The 19,852-nt window shown below is 33.4% G+C and overlaps 1 protein-coding gene across 2 annotated transcripts in view; it reads right to left on the bottom strand.

Annotated features, from left to right (window-relative positions):
- SBNO1 (strawberry notch homolog 1) overlaps positions 1-19,852 on the bottom strand; it is a 64,982-nt gene that overhangs the window by 8,791 nt on the left and 36,339 nt on the right. For both annotated transcript variants that reach the window (XM_074299012.1, XM_074299003.1), the window contains exons 4-23: positions 15,699-15,799; positions 14,028-14,124; positions 13,184-13,344; positions 12,834-12,967; positions 12,610-12,700; positions 10,857-11,018; positions 9,866-10,001; positions 9,652-9,757; positions 9,391-9,544; positions 8,738-8,920; positions 8,383-8,480; positions 7,620-7,771; positions 5,939-6,136; positions 5,514-5,678; positions 5,243-5,415; positions 4,900-5,031; positions 3,723-3,858; positions 3,151-3,263; positions 2,965-3,036; positions 2,342-2,441 (exon numbers count right to left, since the gene is read on the bottom strand). In XM_074299012.1, coding sequence (XP_074155113.1) covers positions 2,342-2,441; positions 2,965-3,036; positions 3,151-3,263; positions 3,723-3,858; positions 4,900-5,031; positions 5,243-5,415; positions 5,514-5,678; positions 5,939-6,136; positions 7,620-7,771; positions 8,383-8,480; positions 8,738-8,920; positions 9,391-9,544; positions 9,652-9,757; positions 9,866-10,001; positions 10,857-11,018; positions 12,610-12,700; positions 12,834-12,967; positions 13,184-13,344; positions 14,028-14,124; positions 15,699-15,799 — 2,664 coding nt within the window. The remainder of the gene's footprint in view (positions 1-2,341; positions 2,442-2,964; positions 3,037-3,150; positions 3,264-3,722; positions 3,859-4,899; positions 5,032-5,242; positions 5,416-5,513; positions 5,679-5,938; positions 6,137-7,619; positions 7,772-8,382; positions 8,481-8,737; positions 8,921-9,390; positions 9,545-9,651; positions 9,758-9,865; positions 10,002-10,856; positions 11,019-12,609; positions 12,701-12,833; positions 12,968-13,183; positions 13,345-14,027; positions 14,125-15,698; positions 15,800-19,852) is intronic.

Consider the following 19,852-nt stretch of genomic DNA (forward strand, 5'->3'; position numbering starts at 1 on the left):
TGTCAAATTATCTATGCATTGTTTTAAAAATTTATAAATTATAACAAATTATTATTGTTTATTATAACTTAATATACAATATAATAAAAATCAATAATTATAAAGAAAAAAAATCTAAGTCTACATAGTGCAAAATAAGAAGACACAGTGTATATGAAGACTACAATAGCATAATGATTACTGAAAGGCTTATTCTGGTCAATGCAGTGACCAATGGTGGTAATTACAGAGAAGTGGCTGTGAATAAGTTTCTCAAATTTCAGGAAAAGGAGTTATTTGTATAAAATGAGAATTTGCAAACATGACAAATGTGTTGATTTTTTTTGATTGTCCACTGAGAAATAACAGTGAAGAGGAAAAAAAAAAAAAATCTAACACTATAATCCAATTAAGTTGATTTAGGGAATTTCAAATATGCCTGACTAGATGAAGTGGCTTTTATGACAAAATGGTAAAAATGAACTGAGAAGAGTTACAATTATTTTTGATTCATAATTATACTAGTTTAGGGTAAAAACATCATTGATATATTTTAGTCATATCAAAATAAAGACTATTACTTTAGGCAAAGTTTAATTATTACTAACATTTGAAAATTGTTAAGTAGTCTTTTTAAAAATCATTAATTAATACAGTTTAAAAAAGAAGTAACTCAGAAAAAGTTCTTTTACAGAAAATACAAAATATTACTGGGGTTGACTTTCACAAGTAGTGTTTATAATATTGGTGTCTAAGCTTAAAATATGAGGCACAGGGATTGACTATATCTAAATATCTAACAAAGGGCAGAAGAAAGGGCTGGCAGTCAAAAGAGCAAATTTCAAAATGGAGAAAGGGAAAGAAAGAAAATTTTTTGCATACTTACCAAGGGTTTGATATAAGAAGGGATACAATAGAGGAAGATTAGCAACAGATACTTAGTGGTTCAAAAGAGGAAAAATATGTAAGAAGAGAGCTATTAAGAAAACCTATGATCTCACATAATCATGCCTTTTCTACATGTGTATATGAATAATAATCAAGATGCTAATGAAAAGGAGATGAATTTGACCTTACATATCTCACTCAGAATTCATGGAATAAGACCTAATGAATGAAATTTTAAATACTCATACCCACAACACTCACAAGGAAAGTAGAGCAATATTACAGATTAAGATTATTCATGTGTCAAAATTCAGGAACAAGAAAGAGGTAATAACTTATGTGGATGAAGATCAATGTAATGATGACACCTCAGAGGTCTTACCAATAAGAAAAGGAACAAAGTAAATTACTTTAACTCTTATTTTACTTGATATAGTCCCTAGAATTGCTATAATAAATAATAACAGCAAAAGTAATAAAAAAAAAAAACTGAGAAAAACAAGCATAATCAATCAAGAAACCAAGTTATTGCCTTTTACAAATGATTATATAGAGAGCCCTGAAAATTCAAATAAAGATTAAATGAACAATTAATCACTTCAGTAGGATAAACCCACAAATTAAGGTTTCTATATGTTAGTGAAGAGAACTTAGAAGAATACAAAAATAAATTCCTTTCACAATAGCCAACAAAATAAACAAAATACCCAAGGCTTACTATGAAATATATAAGAATTATATTAACATAAGAATAAAGCAGGCTAGGGCAGCTAGGTGGCGCAGTAGATAGAGCACCAGCTCTGAATTCAGGAGGACCAGAGTTCAAATATGGTCTCAGACACTTAACACTTCCTAGCACTGTGACCCTGGGCAAGTCACTTAACCCCAGCCTCAAAAAAAAAAAAAACAAGGCAGGCTTTACATAGAGGAAGAGATAATTGCTGCTCATGATAAATTTACTAAGTGTTAAACCAGTATGCTAAAAAGTTATTGTATCTGACAAAATTCAAGAATCTCAAGGTAAATAAAACTAGAAGAAAAGACCTAATAATTTTCATGATTCAAAGTGACAAGGAAGAATTCTTGACCAAATATAATAAATGACCATAAAAGATAAAATGCATGTGATTACATAAAATTGAAAACTTTTATACAAACAAAATTATTTCAAGTAGTACTCAAAGGGGAGGTATTTATTTATTGTTTTCACTTAAATAGTTTTCTTAATTTTGGAGACAATTGGGGCAAAGTGACTTGTCCAGAATCACATATCTAATAAGTGTCTGAGACCTAATTTAAACTAGTTTTCTTTATTTAAAGGGAGGGTAATGATTCTGTTATGGTTTGAATGACATTGCATCAGAGAGTCTTTATACCTTGAATGTATGTGGTGGCATTTTAATAAAGCTTTATTTACTTGAACTTGAATAAAGTTTTATTTTTGTATCAGATTTTACTCTATCTAAAATTTTACCTTTGAAGAATTCTCCAGGGTAATCAGGAGGTGGTGATACCATTGGGGAATCTAGGTTCACAATAGATTTCATAACAATTTCCAAAGCATTTCTACCATACTGGAGGGAAAAGAAATAAAAAGAAAAAACTTCTAAGTACTTATATCTTGTATAAAGTAAGAATTTTGCTGTATGACACATTATGGAATCTCTCAATCAGGGATATAACAAGTATAACTAACTTCCAACTAATTTTGAAAGCAATGTTAATTCTTGGGTTCTCAGTCATGGATATATATATATATATATATATATATATATATATATAGAGAGAGAGAGAGAGAGAGATAGAGAATTCCAAGTCTACATGGTATAAGAAAAGAAAGAGTTTTAATGTAACATTTAGATTCTTACATTGGCCCCAAAACTGTAACTGAATGAACACCAAATTATACTGGTTTAAATGCATGTTTATCAATATGTTTTCCTGACATACATATTTTAAGAATTATATACTCTTTTTATTCTAAATAGACCACTAGTTTTCTGTTCAAGGAAATTTTTGCTTTTTATTTTTTTTTAAAGTACAATTTCAAACTACGTACAAAAATGTTTAAATACAGAGATTATCGGCAAAATATACCTTGTTATCAAAGTTGAACCTGCTCAAATCTCGAGATTCTGTTGCTCTACGGTCACCATGTGTGAGTGCCCCCTATCAAAAACACAATTGCAAAAACATAGTCCAGTCTCTTTTACTAGAAGGCAGCCACATAGAAACCATCATATTCTTTAAATAATACCAAAAAAGGACTTCACAGGAACTTACCAAGCTCTCCAGTCTTTTAGCAACTATAGATGCAAATCTTTGTTCTCCAGCCAATTCAGAAATTAGAAATACATATTCTGGAGCAGTAACTTGGTTTGATCTATGAGTTCTTCCTGCATTTGTGGGGGGGGGAAGTAAATGATCTTGTTTATTTGGTAAGATTATTAGGATTGATTTTAAGCTTCTATAGAAGTTGACATTCTCTAGAACTGAAACAGTAAGAAAAAAGCTCAAGCTAAAATTCATTTGTTACTGGTCTACCAGCACACTGAGCAAGGAGATTTGCAGCAGAAAGAGCACTGCTCTGTTAACAGGAATTCATTCAAATAAATAAAAATGCAGTCTTTGTCACTCTCTCATTGGAAATCTGAAATGAGCTGAAAAGGCAGGATAGTAATCATCTGGGAAATTGAGGGTCTAAGTAAGACTTCAGTTTACTGACTTATCAATCTATTAGGGAACCATAAATTAAAATATGGCTAAATTTACACACTTTAACAATTAAGGGCATAAAGTTAATTGTGCAGTTACTTTAATATGCCAATTGAAGATAGAATATAGTTATAACTCACCAAACTGCTGAATAGCTCTATCAGCACTCCAAGGCAATTCCAAAGTCATATGTACTCTTCGCCTCTGATTTTTAGCTCGACGGTCTGCTTGTAATGAAATACCTGAACTGGCTGCTTCTGAGATAATAGCGATATTCTAAATCAAATAAACACAAAATATAAATAATCTCTGCAAACAAAAAGAGGATGTAGCACCTTGACTATTTAATGAGGAGATATCAAATACAAAATCTCCAAAAGAATTTTACCTACACTTATGAAATCTGTGTTTGAAATTATATTTAGCCATATATGTAAGCAAACTTCATATTCAAAAATAGAAAATGATCGATTACTGTCATCTACTTTAAACTCTGGCCTCCCGCCAATAAAGGCACTAAATTATCATCATCTTTGTCCAAATCATACTTGTCTAATGTGATTCAAGAAAGAAATTTTTATATCATTTTCTTGTTAGCAATGCCTAATAGTTACATTAACAACAAGCTGGAGAAGAAATCTGTTCTTAATTATCTTAAATTTGTTAAAAGTTGTCATGATTCAAGATCTTTCCAGAAATAGTGTAATAGCCATCCAAATTTATAAATTGTCCCTTATCAGAAAATATCCTCATAGCAAATGGCATTTGGATATAATATACCCAGGCAAATAAAACAAACCCAAAGTTCAGTAACATGAGGTTTGCAAAGCACTCTCTATATAATGCCATTTGACCTAAACAAAGCCTATTTTTAAAATGCTCACTTTATACTTAAGGAAATTGTTGGTTCAAGTTTACATGACTTGCTTAGGATCACAGGATTCAAACCCATCTTGACTCCACAGAGATCTCTAATAGCTAGTTAAATCAGATCACCAATTTTAAATGGCAAAGGTGAATAGGGTTATGTGAAATGCTTGGGAAAAGTCATTCCTGGATTCTCTTTGGCTTAATGGAGAAGTAACAGTTTTAAGTTTTATATATAGCATCTAATGAAAATATTCCAAAGAGCATAAAAAGCACAACAAAATTATTTTAAAGAATTATAGTAGATATGTTCTATTACAGCATTATTTGGAAAAATATATAACTACCAATGCCACACAAGCCATATTTGATAGTAAAATCTGTCCAGTTAAAATTACTCCCTGAGATTTAGGTAATGTGTCTTTCCTCTAAATTTTCCATGAAACTTGCCTTATTCCCATCCATGAATCTCTGCTTCTCTGTGATGTTTAGAATTTCCACGGGCACATCAGCTTCAGACCTTGACTCATAAGATATGCTTCCATCATCATTGCTTACAACTCTCCCCTTTCGGCCAGTCATCTGAAGGAGTACAAAGTGGTACTTTTGTCTCAATTACTATCAACTAAGAGAACTCATATTTATTATATGACCAAGAGTCAACCCAAACCCAAAGTCACAGAGGAAGGAGTCACACCCACTTCACTCTAGATCCAGTACAGTTCCTACTACTAAAATCCTAAGAAATGTCAAAATTTCCCTAATACACAGAACAAAGTCTTAGTTTAATTACCTCAGCCACATTTTCTGGACCACCCAGCTCATCGATAAGTTCATCCAGTGTATTAGGAGGAAGATCTTCAGCTAATTTTTCCAATTTGTCCAGCAAATCTTTCTTCATCTGCTGGGCTCTTTCAACAGCATCCTGACTTGTTACAAGACTGTTGCTGTTACTATTACTATTAGCTATATCAGAAAGTCAATAAAATCAGTATTAAGCTTTTTTTTATTATTATACTTAAAATACTTCATATATTTCCTCTGTAGAAAAATCATAACCATACCTTGTGTGTTATTGGGAGTAGTGACAAGAGATGTAGAAGAAAAACTTGGTCGTTTTGATCCCAGACCTGACGCTAATAAGGCACTTTGAATAGAATCTGGATCAATACTTTTTTTCTTTTTTTTCTCTTTGCTTTTCTTGTGGTCTTTTCTGATTAACCAAGGATCTGAATATAAGAAGAAATCAATTCAAAATTAAATGAAATTAAATTTGTTAGCACATGAGTTTGAGAGTTGTGCAGGATGGTAAAGGATTACTTACACAAAATCACTGGTAAAAACTATATTTAAAACACGAGAACCAAATAATACTCTAGGGTCAACTTTTACTTGCCATTTTATTATTACACTGCATAAATTTTTAAAAAGTTCAAACATGACAATATTATTTTTTAATGTTTTAAGGAGTAAGAAAATGTTAACTTGCCATCTTCATCATCTTCACTAGATTCATCTCGAAATGGGTTAAAATCATCGTCATCTCCAGAACTCATGTTTTTTGAGCTCTCATAGTCAGTTTCTTCATTATCAGAGGCATCAGATTCACTTCCACTATCATCAGAACTGCTTCCAGTAAGGCCACCAACTTTCCGTGCTTTTTTGGCCTCTCTGCTGATTTCTTCCCCTATGTTGCACCGTAAAACAAAATGAGTTGTCATAAAACATATATTTTTTAAATTCCCAAACATCAGATTCAAGTCAGAATATCATAATCCACATGTACTTATTTATTAAATACCTAGTGTGTCCTAGCTCTGTGTTGGGGATACAAAACTGAAACAGAACAGCCTCTATTCTCATGCAATTCCTATGTATTCTTGTACAGAAATGGAATCCTGAACATTTGTCTTACTGAAGTAATGTTTGCTACATTAAAATCTATGTGCCAAACAAACCATCATATAGAAACTTCTCTTTGAAAAATTCAGTGAAGAAGTAAAATACTTATTCATCTTAAAGGAAGAAACAGTAAATTCTAAATAATGACCAACTACTAGTTTTGAGAAGGACTAAACATCATTATTAATGGACTCACAAATTTGAATAGTTTAAATGATGAAAATGTAATAAAACTATATTTCAACCAAACCAAGTTCTAAAATAGTCATTTTTCATTTCCCAGTTAACATGTAGAAAAACACAATGTTGGCTAATGCAGATGGACAACAAGATCTGTTGAGGAAATCTTTTATCACCTGAGGCCATGTTGGGAGGGGGGGTGAGGGAGGAGAAAGTGAGTTTGGGAATGATGAGATTTGTCTTTTTCATAGGTACAGTAAACTTCCTCAAGGGATAGAGATCACATTCATATTATATAACTTAAAGAGTTGCTGGAAGCAATGATTTTTTCTAAAGTCACAAAATCTACTACTTAACAGAAGGAAAACTTGAATGTATGTGTTCATGAGTGTAAAGCTAGTACTTAATAGTCACTACTGTCAAGCTGTCTTGCTAAGCAAGAACCTTAAAAAGAAAATGGTGGTTATCTGACCCTCAAATTGAGTACTTTGGGAGGACTTGGCAAAGTATACTTCCTGATTGGACTATCAGAATCTAATACAGAAGTTTTGCCTAAGGTTATAAAATACAATACAACATAAGATAACAGGACACATAAATTAATTTTGTTCCCATACTTTTCAGCTAATTTCATTGTTTAAAATTCTGAAAGCTCTACCATGACAGGATTCTTTTATTTTAGAGTTATCAATAATCAATAATAATCAATATACTGAAAACTAGTAAGTAAAACTGGATTTTTACTGGCAGGATGACACTGGTTCAGGTCCATTTTTTAGAAAGCTGGATTCAGTACATGATAAAAAGATCTAGGGTTAACATCTGTGAAGAATGTTTTCATAATACCTCCAATTAAGAACTATTTGCTTCTGAAGTTCCCCCCCCCCCACTGAGGCTGGGGTTAAGTGACTTGCCCAGGGTCACACAGCTAGGCAGTGTTAAGTGTCTGAGACCAAATTTGAACTCACGTCCTGAATTCAAGGCTGGTGATCTATCCACTGCACCACCTAGCTGCCTCCCTGCTTCTAAAGTTTATCATTTCCCAATGCTCAAATTCCTATAAGCATTAGAGAAGAGCACAAACCTACCTTTGCGTTTCTTTATTTTATTCTCTTTACAAGGACTATCTCTGGGTGAGCTGTTGTTACTCTGAGCAGTCAAATCAATTCCGAGCAAACTAAAGAGCTTCTTTCTATCTGGAGCTGGAAAGTGTTTTTCGATGAGTGACTGTAATACCCCTCTGTTTAAGGAATAGAAAAAGAGAAAAATAATAAAACTAAAAAAAAAAAAAAAAAAAAAAACTGGAACTCTATTATATCCTAATAACATGTTACTAACTTAGTAGGAAAAAATACATATATATTTAGTATTTTCTTATAAATTAAGAGTTAATCAATCACTCCGATCCTTTATATTCAACAAAGTTAAGGTGAAATACATCACGACATTTTTAAAAAAATATGTAAAAATGTACCAGGAGAAATGATATATTCCCTCCCAGGTAATATTTCACGCATCAAGCAATGTTCTCCATTAAAAGCAAACTACTTTTAATAAATAAAATCAGCCTCATAAAAAATACTTTTACAATACTAATTCAAGGTAAGAGAAGCTAGGTATGGAAACCAGAAAAGACTATTTCATTAATTTTGTTATTGGAGTTGCTACCAGGAGAAATGAGTTGTGGTCACTATATTTTTTGGTATTGATTTACAAGGTTAAAAAAAAAAATACCATAAAGATAAACAGAACATTACTTTTCTAACAAGTGTTAGAGGAAACCATTTTAGTTACTGAACAATTCACATATATACAGATTAAAAAGTTCAAAAAGAAAAATGAAGACATTACTTGGCTGTTGACACAAAGTCATTTAATTCTCCTCCACCCTCTTCTAGGGCTTCTAAAGTTCGAGCTTCTCCTGTTGACTGCAGACCAATGACAACACACTGGAGAAAGGAGAAAATAGATTAAATAAAAGATAAAAATATAAAAGTTTGAAACAAAGTAGGAATGTATGATTAAACTTTGATAAGAGACATGGTTTCTTATAAAAGGTATTATAATACAATAACAAAAATTTGTTTGTGTTTTGAAATGAAAAGAATTCTTCCAGATTGTTTAGTCAGACGATGAAAATGAAACTTCATCACAATTTCTGCCATACAAATTAAGGTCTTTTAGTCTAAATCTTTCAATAACTTACTTTTCCATTCTTGATTTCTTCTCGAGCTAGCTGTACAACTCTCTTGACTTTGGATGCTATACACAGGTATTTGAAAAACCTCTGATGAGCAGACCAGAACTGCCCCCACATAGATTTCTTCATTCGCTGCTCTGCATCTATAAGATCAGCGGCTTGCTGAAATCTCTCTCTAGCATTTACCCACTAAATTAAAGGAAATATCAATAGTTTACATATTATACAATTAAAAGAGAAACTGTTTTTCAAATAAAGATCCTCAAAAACGTTTCAGACTACATCTGAAAACAAAGAATCAACAACAGAGTCAACTTTTCCTCTATTGTTTTCTAGTTTACATAGAATATAGTTGGAAAAAATACTCTAAACTTTAGACAATCATAAGGCTGATGGGTATGAATAGGTTTTCAAACTGTTAACTCAATAAGAGGAAACTTAAAAGCTTCTAAAAATAAAATAGTATAGTTACTGATTTAGTAACCAGTCATCCAAGTATTTTTCTTTTTCATAGTGATGGTAATTATAGTTGTTTTTAAAGAAAATTAAATCTATTTAACCATTTTAGATATCATGTGGGCAGATGATTTTTACCACACTAACCAATATATTTGAAAGAACATGAATTTTTAAAAAATACTAGGAAAAGCTAAGCTTACCAGTTTTACTGCCTTATTATACATTCTAACATAGCTCTGAGAAAGGAGAACTTCTTCAATTTTGAAGGTCACACCAGTAAAGCTCAATTGCCTGGCAATGTACATGCCTCTCAGCTTCATATCCATAGCAACTATTTCCATGGCACCGACACCTCTGAAAAACACCAACACAAAGTAACTCAGTAGCATAGAGTAAAAACTTAATAGAAAATGGTTTTCATTTCTAAAAATGACAAAATGGAATCTTCTATACTTTTTTACCTTCGTTCTACAGCCTGAATGAAATCACTGAATTCTCTAAATGGGGTTCCTTCACCCCATATTCCAAGCCGGTTCATATAGGCCATGTTTCTTGGTTCAGAAGCACCTTTGGGAAAAAAAACAAACAAACCAAGTCCCCAACCCCAAGCATTAGTGTTATGGCAAGGGTAGTATAGGGAAGAGAATAGGAATGCTGGTGGTAATAAACACATACCAGTGGCGCTGGCATAAACCACTCTGGCTCGTGGCAGTTTGTTCTGCAGTTCTAGTACAGCTAAGCCTGTCTTAGTTGGCTTTGAAGAACCAACAGGACATAAGTTCTTAGCTTTGTGGCATTCATCAAATACTATCTATAAGATTGAGTCAAGGAAGAATACAAAAATCAGGATTCCCAGGCTTTGGGGGAAGAAGACCTATACATTGACATTTTTCACCAGGGAAGGAATATAAAGGTTGGAAAGTCAATTAAATAAAATTTCCCCTACTTGCCTTGGGACCTAATCAAGAAAAGAGAGAGAAAGAGTCAGAGACAGAGAGAAAATGAGAATAGGAGATTGTGTCCACAAATGTCTTGGAGATATTCCAATTAATTCTTCTAAATATCAGATCTAGAAGTTTTCATAGAAGACCACTGAAACGCAGCTTATTTTGAGAATACACATAGGAATCAAATTACTTTTCTTAACATGATCAGGTTTCTATAAAGATAAGCTGATCTTGATCCACTGATAGATCACTGTATTGCTGAGAAAAGCCAAGTCTAAGATAATTCCAAAAGACTCATGATAGAAATTTACATCCACATGCAGAGAAAGAACTATGCAGATTAAAGCATACTGTTTTCAATTCCCCCATCCCTTTCCCATGGTTTTTCCCTTTTGTTCTGATGTAGAAATATATTTAATATGATTATATGTATAATCTATGTCAGATTGCTTGTCATCTTGGGGAGGGGGAAAGGGAAAAGGGGTTTGGAAATTTAGAATGATTGGAAAAAATAAACTATCAAGTGGGAGAAAATGTTCACCTTCATATTTACAGAATGCACATTTATATTTTCAGAGAACAACATATCTTTTGTTCACTTCTAGAACCAATGAACCTCTCCTTATATCCTTCCTATCATTTTACTTGGGAATACCATTTTAAGGTTTCTTTTTACATAAATAACCCGTTTAACTCCCCTTCTAATAAGTAAAGGATACCACTCCATCAAAATCATCACTGCACCAATGTAGAAGCTGCTTTAATCTTGTTTTGTATTTACCACCGGATTGACTTTCACCAATGAGAGAAGAATAAGTAGCAAAAATAACGCCCTTTTTTACACTTCCATTATGTTTAGAAGAAATTTTTCCATATTTAAACTAGAAGAGAAAAAATAATTATTATTCACAATTAGCTTTAGAGACCAAAAAATTTTTACATTCAACATTTCATTGGATCCTCATAGCTAACTTAGAAATGAAGACAGTGCCAATTATTAAGCCTGTTTAATATATTTTACCTAAAATCATAATGAGTGACAGGGATGGAACTAGAAGAGGTCTTCTGTGGGTTAGAGGGCTAGGCCCTGTTTCACTTTACCACACTCTGAATGAGTACTTCACTACTTTATCTAGGTGGCTGATTTCCGTTTAATTATGCTGTAGTGTATGAGATCAACCTCAAGAAATACAAATAGGGTTATACAATAAAATTTCCAATTATATGGGATCAAACAATATTTTTAGATACTAGCCACATATTGTGAGCTTTTAAGTGATTTATCTTAAAAACTTCTGTTGATATTCAGTGGTGATTCAATGTATGAAACAATCTAATATTATATTAAAACACTTAAGTAAACACTGCCAGAATGAGGTGGAGATGATTCTAGAATAAAATCTACTATTGGATTTTTTTTTTCAAAATGTATTTTCTCTTTGTAGAAAATTTTTTTTTAAATTAAGCATAAAAACGAAAGTTACATAGTCAAAGGTAAATCACAACCAAATTTGTATAAGACATTCCAATTGCTTATTATGGGAATTTCAGTATACTAGGATTGATGCTACAAAGTCCAGCCTTGATAGTAAGAAACCAAAGACATTTTGGTATAACCTAACAATGGGGCAAATGAGAAACAGAACATATACACTTCCTTCCTATGTTCAAAAAATTTCATCAATATTTTTACAGCCCTAGCACTGCCATCTGACACTGGCCAAGGTATTGAACCATATTGTGCCATAAATTTCCTCACCTATAAAATGATAATACCTGTTTACTAGGTATGAAAATGGGAAAGAACTGTGAAAGGTCAGCATTATGACTGACTTTATGTTTAAGTCAGCATTCCTCCTTCCAAAGAAGCAGGATACGTGTGTGGCTGTTTGGTGAGCCTAGAGGGTTTTCTTGTAGTGACAGGACTGTCAGAAGAAAAGAGCTCAGCTACAAAAAGCTCCTCTTATTGGATGAAGTTTCCATCTGCCACCTTCTAACCATAGCCTCAGCACCTTTAGCATTCTTGTAATGCAACTGTTACATCATAGGGTAACAAGTAGCATTTGTGGTCAAGATGATTTGTTAGAAAGAATTCAGTCATCAGTTACTTTGGGAAAGCTGTTACATAGCAAAATATGAAAATTCTTGTGCTGTATGTAGCTCCCTTCCTTTTTCTACTAAGCACTATGAGATTAGACCTCTAAGTAAAAAGTACACATATACCACAGCATTTTGTGGATACTGAAAGTATACTGAATTCCAATCAAGGCATATCCTCTGATCTTTGAGGAAAGTAACATTCCAAATTACTCAAGTACTCTATCGAAAGCAATTAATCTGCTTGAAATGTCTTTACAGTACATTGACACTTGGTCAAAAACAACACAAATACATATAGCATGCATTTTAGTCTCCTCACACAAGCATACCTAAAGTTTTGCCTCAATCGTACATAGTAAAAAGTTTCCACACCTTGTTTAATGAATGAACCGAAATGTTTTTTGCTCCAATGTCCCTCAAATCTCTTTCAGCATCATATTTTAAATCATTTGATACACTAAACCTGTCAAAAGGGGAGGAAAATAGAAATCACGTTATTCTAAAAAAAAATTGAGTAAAACATACCACACTGTCCAATTCAAACAAAGCCTGCAGCACATTTCCTAATTACACAGTTGGACAATTATTAAACTTACCATAATGCTCTTTTCCTACTCAACAGGTAATTCTCATAAATTATACCAGCTATAGTTCTCCCTTTTCCTACACCTGCACCATCACCTATCAAAAATCCAGCTCGATCTCCATTAGGTAGAAATGTTTCATGTTGCTGAAAGAGAACAGGCATTTAATGAATCATATTTTTAAAAAATGATACAAAACTAAATATGTTTTAAAGACATGAAATCCACAATGATTTTTCCAAGAAAGCAACAATTTTTCTTGTTTGAAAAAATACACACACACACACAATATATATGTAAATATATATAAAAAAAAGTCTCACAAAAACAGTATCTTAAATACTACTAGTACTACATCATACCTGGGCTGCATAGGTGATAGCTTCAAGTTGTAATGCTGATAACCAGCCATTATCAATGCTTTCTTCAGATATAGATGTTTTATACCAAACATCAGGGGGTGTGACACTGGATAAAGAGCTGGTTTCCACTACTGCATCAGGATGTCTGAGGCCAATTTTTACTGTTATTAAAAATTAGTATTAATAAGTTTAAACACAATTGTGACCAACTCTATCAAAAGGGATTTCTGCTTATTAGCTACTAAGAAACATTTTCAGAAACAGAACATAATCCATAAGTGTTTGCTTCTTTTACAATGAAATGATTTAAATATGACAAATATCCTAAGATTAATTCAATAATGGAAAATTATTTTTTAAAAGTATCTTAGTTTAATAGCAAGGGGATGAAAATGGTTCTGCTAATGACCTGCTAAACTGCTACAATGACATCATTCCTGTCATAAACCAAGGACAAACTATTTTTCTCTGTTGTAAACTAGCTTAAGAAACCTCTGGAAAATAAAGACCAAATACTGTTTGTTGTGCAATATTCTGTTAGCCACATAATTATCAGTTCCATGGCAAAGCAAGACAATGTTATCATCCAAAATGTCTTACTCTTAAAGGCTGATAGCTAATGTATGTATATAGATACACAGGAATGATCTAAAATTCTAACATTTTAAGAATGCATAATTTAATCAATCCAAGCACAACTTGCACAGATAAAAACCAAAAAGTTAAAACAAACAAAGCAAAAATATTAAGTGGCCAAGTTGAAATCTGGTAATTGATCTCCAATGAAAAGTCCAAACTAATGTATGTAGCAAAAAAAATTCTATGGCAAACCAGTAAGACATACATTTTATTGGCATGTACTCTGCATAGGTTTCTGCATGACCCATTTCTTCTTCATCTTCTTCTTCTGGTTCTTCTTCATCTTTAACCACTGGTACTTTCTACAACATAAGAAGTTTGCTAATCAAAGAGTGACTTTCACTTTTCTGGATTATTGATTATGCAGAATATAAATATAGGTTCTTATTCTTGGAAACATCAAATTCCAACTGCAACACCATCAGAATCTTGCTAGCATGATAAAACCTCTCCCAAATCCTGAATGTTATCCTTTTACTTCTTTATATAAGAGAGTTCTTGTTGTACTATTTCACATGTTCTATACTTCTGCCCTGCTTCTCCTTAATCCTTAGAACTCAGGAAGCAGAAGAGTCCTTTAAAATCATCTAACCCATATAGTCCAAAAAGTTAAATGATTTGGCCAAAGGTGGCAGAGTGAGGATTTCTTCACAAAACCCAGCTGATTCTCATCTGCAATAGGAGTTCTGCTTGGGATCATTCCCAGAGTTCCAGGTCCTGCACATTCACTCAATTCTGGGTTGGCAGGGTAGGAGGGCCCATAGAGAGAGAGCAGGCTAAGCCTGCTCTTCTTTCACACAAGCTCACAGGCAACTCCTTCCATCCACAGAGATGAATGCTCCTACTGGATAAACCTTCTAAAAGCTCTTCCTCACAAAAGCATTGTTATATGGGAGTGATTAAAATGATATTCGGCTTTAGATGCATTTTGAATTGAAATCCACAACAGACTTGTCCCTGGAATCCCAATCAATTTACAAAATCAAATAGCTCTCCTTAAAAGATGAGATTTGCTTTTAATTAACTAAAGAGCAGCTAGGTGGCACAGTGAACATTAGACCTAGAGCCAAAAGATCGGAATTCAAATCCCTCACTTTCTAATGTGTCTCCAGAAAAGTCATTTAACCTTGCCTCATTTGTAAAATGAGCTAGAAAAAGAAATGGAAAACCAAATAAGGTAACAGAGTCAGACACGACTGAAATGACTCAACAATAAAACCAAAGCGGTCATTTCAATTCTTTTTTCCCCTAACATTTCCCTCCATTTCATTGTCCAGACTCTAGTTCTGGCCCATTAAACGTTTTATCTACAAAACAGCAATAGCCAAACCTTACCTCTACTTTTTGTCCACTAGTCTTTCCCCATTCCTAATCCCCCTGCATACTAAGAGTCTTATTTTATTATAACATTCCCAGTGGAGTTTTCTGTTTATTTGTTTTTGCTCAAGAGGAGCAACAAAGCTAGGCTCTATAAGACCAGGGAAGTCTACAAGGGCTACTTCTTTCAGTGTGGTTCCCTCCTTCCTCTACTCCCCTCCCCCAGAGCTTTTTGTGATTACTAGTTTTAGAAGTGTTGGTCTGCAAAGGGAAGGCTGCTCAAAAACAGAAAACTCAATCATGTTCTCTTGCCCAAGGTTATTCATTCCCCAGAGTATTAAATCCAAGCTCTCTCTCACTCTGCCAATCAAAATATTGGAAGGAAACTCTCCCCTTCTTAATATTTGTTTATTCTAATGAATCTTACCTTTCCCTCTATTTAGAGCCTGAACAACTCAAAATACTTTAGTCACTTTTGAAGCTTGCTAGGAACAAATAATTATTCAATATACTTTCTCATCCTCAAGGAAATATAGTCAGGTATTTTCTGAAAACTCACCATAGTGGGCGAGAAACTTCTCATTTTGATATCATTTATCCATATTCGTGCAACTTCTTTATTAGAAGCTTCCTTTTTGACTGTTCCATTGCTGACATCAGCTTTAGAAAGAAAAAAAAAAAAGCCACTGCATTTTAAAGAGCAATTTTCAGTTATTATCTCCTCCCTGGTTTTCCTATAAAATTTACTATCCTTACAATACAGCTACCAATTTCTCAATCTCTATTTCTTGAAAACATTACACCCTAGAATTTTAATACCACGACTTACTAGAACAAGGAACACTTTTATGACATTAACTTTAATTAATTAATGTCTCACTAGGAAAATATGAATATAGTTTTTGAACCAAAGGGGGGGGAGGGGGGAAATCACATAAAACCCTGGATTTAGTATATTATAAAGATACTTTTATTTTTTGAGACACCTAAGTGGTTAAATAGAAGCCACAAATCCAGTGTTATCCTCAAAGTGGAATCAGTGCTAAATTGATAGCACTTACTATCTTTGGAGGCAAAGCCATTATTTCTGGAAGGAAAAAAAAATAAATAAATAATCAATTTGGGAACTTTTAGCCTCCCTCTCTCCTTTCCAGAGATAAAACAATTCTGTACTGATGCTGAAGAGTATTCTTGCTGCCCTTTTACTCTACAGTACAAATACCCTGACAAATACATGATACATTTAGTCTAAGGGAGCATGGTAACATGTACAGAGAGAAACCAGGAAGATTTGAAAACACATATATATGCATGTGCACGCACGCGCGCGCGCGCGCGCACACACACACACACACACACACACAGCTGTGTGACTCTGGGCAAGGCATTCATTCAAATCCAGTAGTAACAACTCATATAGAGGGGGCAGCTAGGTAGTGCAGTGGATAGAGTACCAGCCTTGAATTCAGGAGGACGGGAGTTCAAATCTGGTCTCAGACACTTAACACTGCCTAGCTGTGTGACTCTGGGCAAGTCACTTAACCCCAGCCTCAAAAAAAAAAAAAAAAAAAAACAAAAAACAAAAAAAACACCAACTCATAGAAACAGGAATCATAAAGAGCACAGAAAGATCCCTGTGAGCTAAATATTGACTTAGTTTTAAAACATAAAGTCACTGATCCAGCCACTATGGAGAACATTTGAAATGCCCAAAGTGGTGGCAAAAAAACTGGAAAATAAGTATATGCCCATCAATTGGGGAATAGCTGAATTATTTATGGTACAGAATTATAATATATAACTACTGCTCTATAAGAAATGATTAATAGGTTGATTTCAGAAAAGCCTGGAAAGATTTACACAAATTGATGCTGGGCAAAGTGAGTAAAACCAGGAGAATGTTGTACATAGTAACACAACATTGTGCAATGATCAACTATGATATAACTTAGCTCTTCTCAGCAATACAATGATCCAAGATAATTCCAATAAATTTGGAATAGAAAATATCACCCACATGCAGAGACTAAATGAAGATCAAAGCATGCTGTTTTCACCTCCCCCGCCCCTTTCTCATGGCTTTTTCTTTTTGTTAAGATTTTTCTTTCACAATATGACTCATATGTAAATATTAAAAAATACATCACACTATTTGCTAGTGAGGTGATGGAGGAGGTAAGGGAAAAAAAAATTTTTTTAAAATTCAAAATATTACAAAAAAAAAAAAAAAAAAAAAAAAAAAAAAGTTGAAAATCATCTTTATACATACCTGGAAAATAATATACTATTAGAATAAAAATGTAAAAATATAATAACACATTTTACTATATTTTTATTTATCCCGTTAAATATTTTCCAATTATAACTGAATCTGGTTTGAACTGAACTGCTTGTAGAGGTCTACAAGCAGCATGTCAGATACCTCTGTTCAACAAAGCCCTCTAAAATTCTTAGTTGCAGAGGTGACTTTCATTGACAATGGGAGTTAATATACAAGTGTTTTCCAAAACTGATGCTAGCTGCTGTTGTCATTATTCCTATAACAATGAAACCACAAGTCTAATTCCTATCTCTTGACCAAATGACATGTTAAGTTAGAAATAATGAGGATCAGGAGGATTGAATCTCTTCCCCTCCTCCTATAATCCCCTGTGGGAAAACTGGGGACCTCATGAGGCCTAAAGAGTTCAGCAATAGGCAAACCTTATTTATTCTCTATACCAGTCAAATCAGTCAACACATAGAAAGGGTTAGCTCAGAATATCCAAGTCTCTGGGCTATTCATAATTTCATTCCCCACTTCAGATATTGAAATCAACAGAACCATCAAAGGACAGTGCTTTTTTCCCATTTGTGTCCAATTCCACTTGGGGTTTTCTTGGCAAAGACACTGGAATGTTTTGCTATTTCCTTCTCCAACTCATTTTACAGATGAGAAAAATGAGGCAAAGATGGTTAAGGGACTTGCCCAGGGTCACACAGATAGTAAGCATCTAAGGCCACATTTGAACTCAGGTAGGTGAGTCTCCCGGACTTCAGGCAGGGCACACTATCTACTCTGCCATCTAGCTGCCCCACCAAAGAATTGTAGTGACCGGTTAAAATATCTCAATTTACATAAATTAAATAATACTTAAGATAGTTAATGGGAATGCTACTAAACATTCTAATCATCTGCCAAGTAGATAGAAAATGAAAGGATACATTGTTTAAAAAGATTTTATTTACAGTTATAATTTATATAGTTCTACTGGAGAGTTTAGAACTGGTAACTAACCTCCTAATAAAAGAATTACCTTCTTTAACTCTTTAGTCAAAGTACATTATTTACCAATTAATCTAAACCAACAATTATGGTAACATTCTACTCCTACTTTGGATTCTTATTTTGCTAAATACTTAGTATTAAAAGTGGGAAATGGATATAGAAAACATGGTCTAATGTCCTATAATGAATTGTCATTTTGAGATCAAAATAAATAGGAAATGGCTTACAGCAAAACCTGTGACAGTTAAAAAAAAAAAAAAAACAAGTGTTCCGTGATGGTAAATGTTTAAGTTTAGTTTAGAAGGCAGAAACATCTATGGAATGAGGTCATAACTGAACCATGTCCTGAAGAACAGATAGAATTTAAACAGATGGAAAGGAAAGAAGGAGGCATTCTTGGCAGAAAGAACAATACAGGCAGGAATAAAAATAACCTGTTCAAAAGACAAATAGTGAGTAAAGCAACCTGACTGAAACTGGGGGCTTATGTTAGCGGTCGATACCTGAGTTCTAGGGTTTGCTACTTTCCACCTTATAACTTAGGAGAAATGTGAAGGGTACCCTGGAGTCTGCTTCATTATCTGTAAAACAGAGAATGAACTAGGTGGCTTTTAAATTCTCTGAATGATAAAATATATAAGAAATTGAGTAAGGAACAGAATCAGTTGAGCCTACAAGGTATCTTAACAAAAAGAGAAGTTGGAAACTTTAATCTAGTTTATATACTGATATTCAGATGGTATACATAAATGTAGATGTTCTATCAGAAATTGACAGCTTCTGAAACCAACACAGAAAAGACAACTAAATCCATGAAATAGGAAATAATTTTACTAAAAGAAGTGAGGGAAAAAGAAAATAATCTTGGAGAATGCCCAGTGAGGAGGTAAGAATCAGCAAAATCATTGCTCTATTGTTTTTAATTTCTGATTTAGTGTTTTACCATTTAAGTAAAAATCAGAAAAGCTCCTAGTACATATGTGATCACACCACTTTCAATTTCCACCTGACATTCCTTTTTCAATTTTATTCCACTCCAATAGATTTCTAGGGCTTGTTCTTTCGAATTGCCTCAGTGAATCAGGGATTAGTGACTCTTAGCTTTTTACATCTGCATTCCAAAACTCAAATGTGTTCAAAATCTATGCTCTACTTCTTTTATCATAATGCAACAAGCAAAAGCCTCTACTCTCATTTTAAAATAAAAAAATTCTCAAATTCCTCCCAACAAAGATTTTTTTGGTCCAATTAGTACTCAGCCATCATGATGGCACCCAATTAAGGATTATAACTCTAAAAGGCAAATGATCCTTAAGTACAGAAGAAAAGGGTCCCCCAAAACAATGCTGATAGTCATTAGCAGTGTTTCTCTGATCTGTGTCAATTACCATTATGTCTAAATAGTTCACAGCTAATTTCTCACCAATTCACTCCTTGTCTACCCC

The sequence above is a fragment of the Sminthopsis crassicaudata genome, chromosome 1, assembly GCF_048593235.1.
Source record: "Sminthopsis crassicaudata isolate SCR6 chromosome 1, ASM4859323v1, whole genome shotgun sequence".
Classification (NCBI taxonomy): domain Eukaryota; kingdom Metazoa; phylum Chordata; class Mammalia; order Dasyuromorphia; family Dasyuridae; genus Sminthopsis; species Sminthopsis crassicaudata.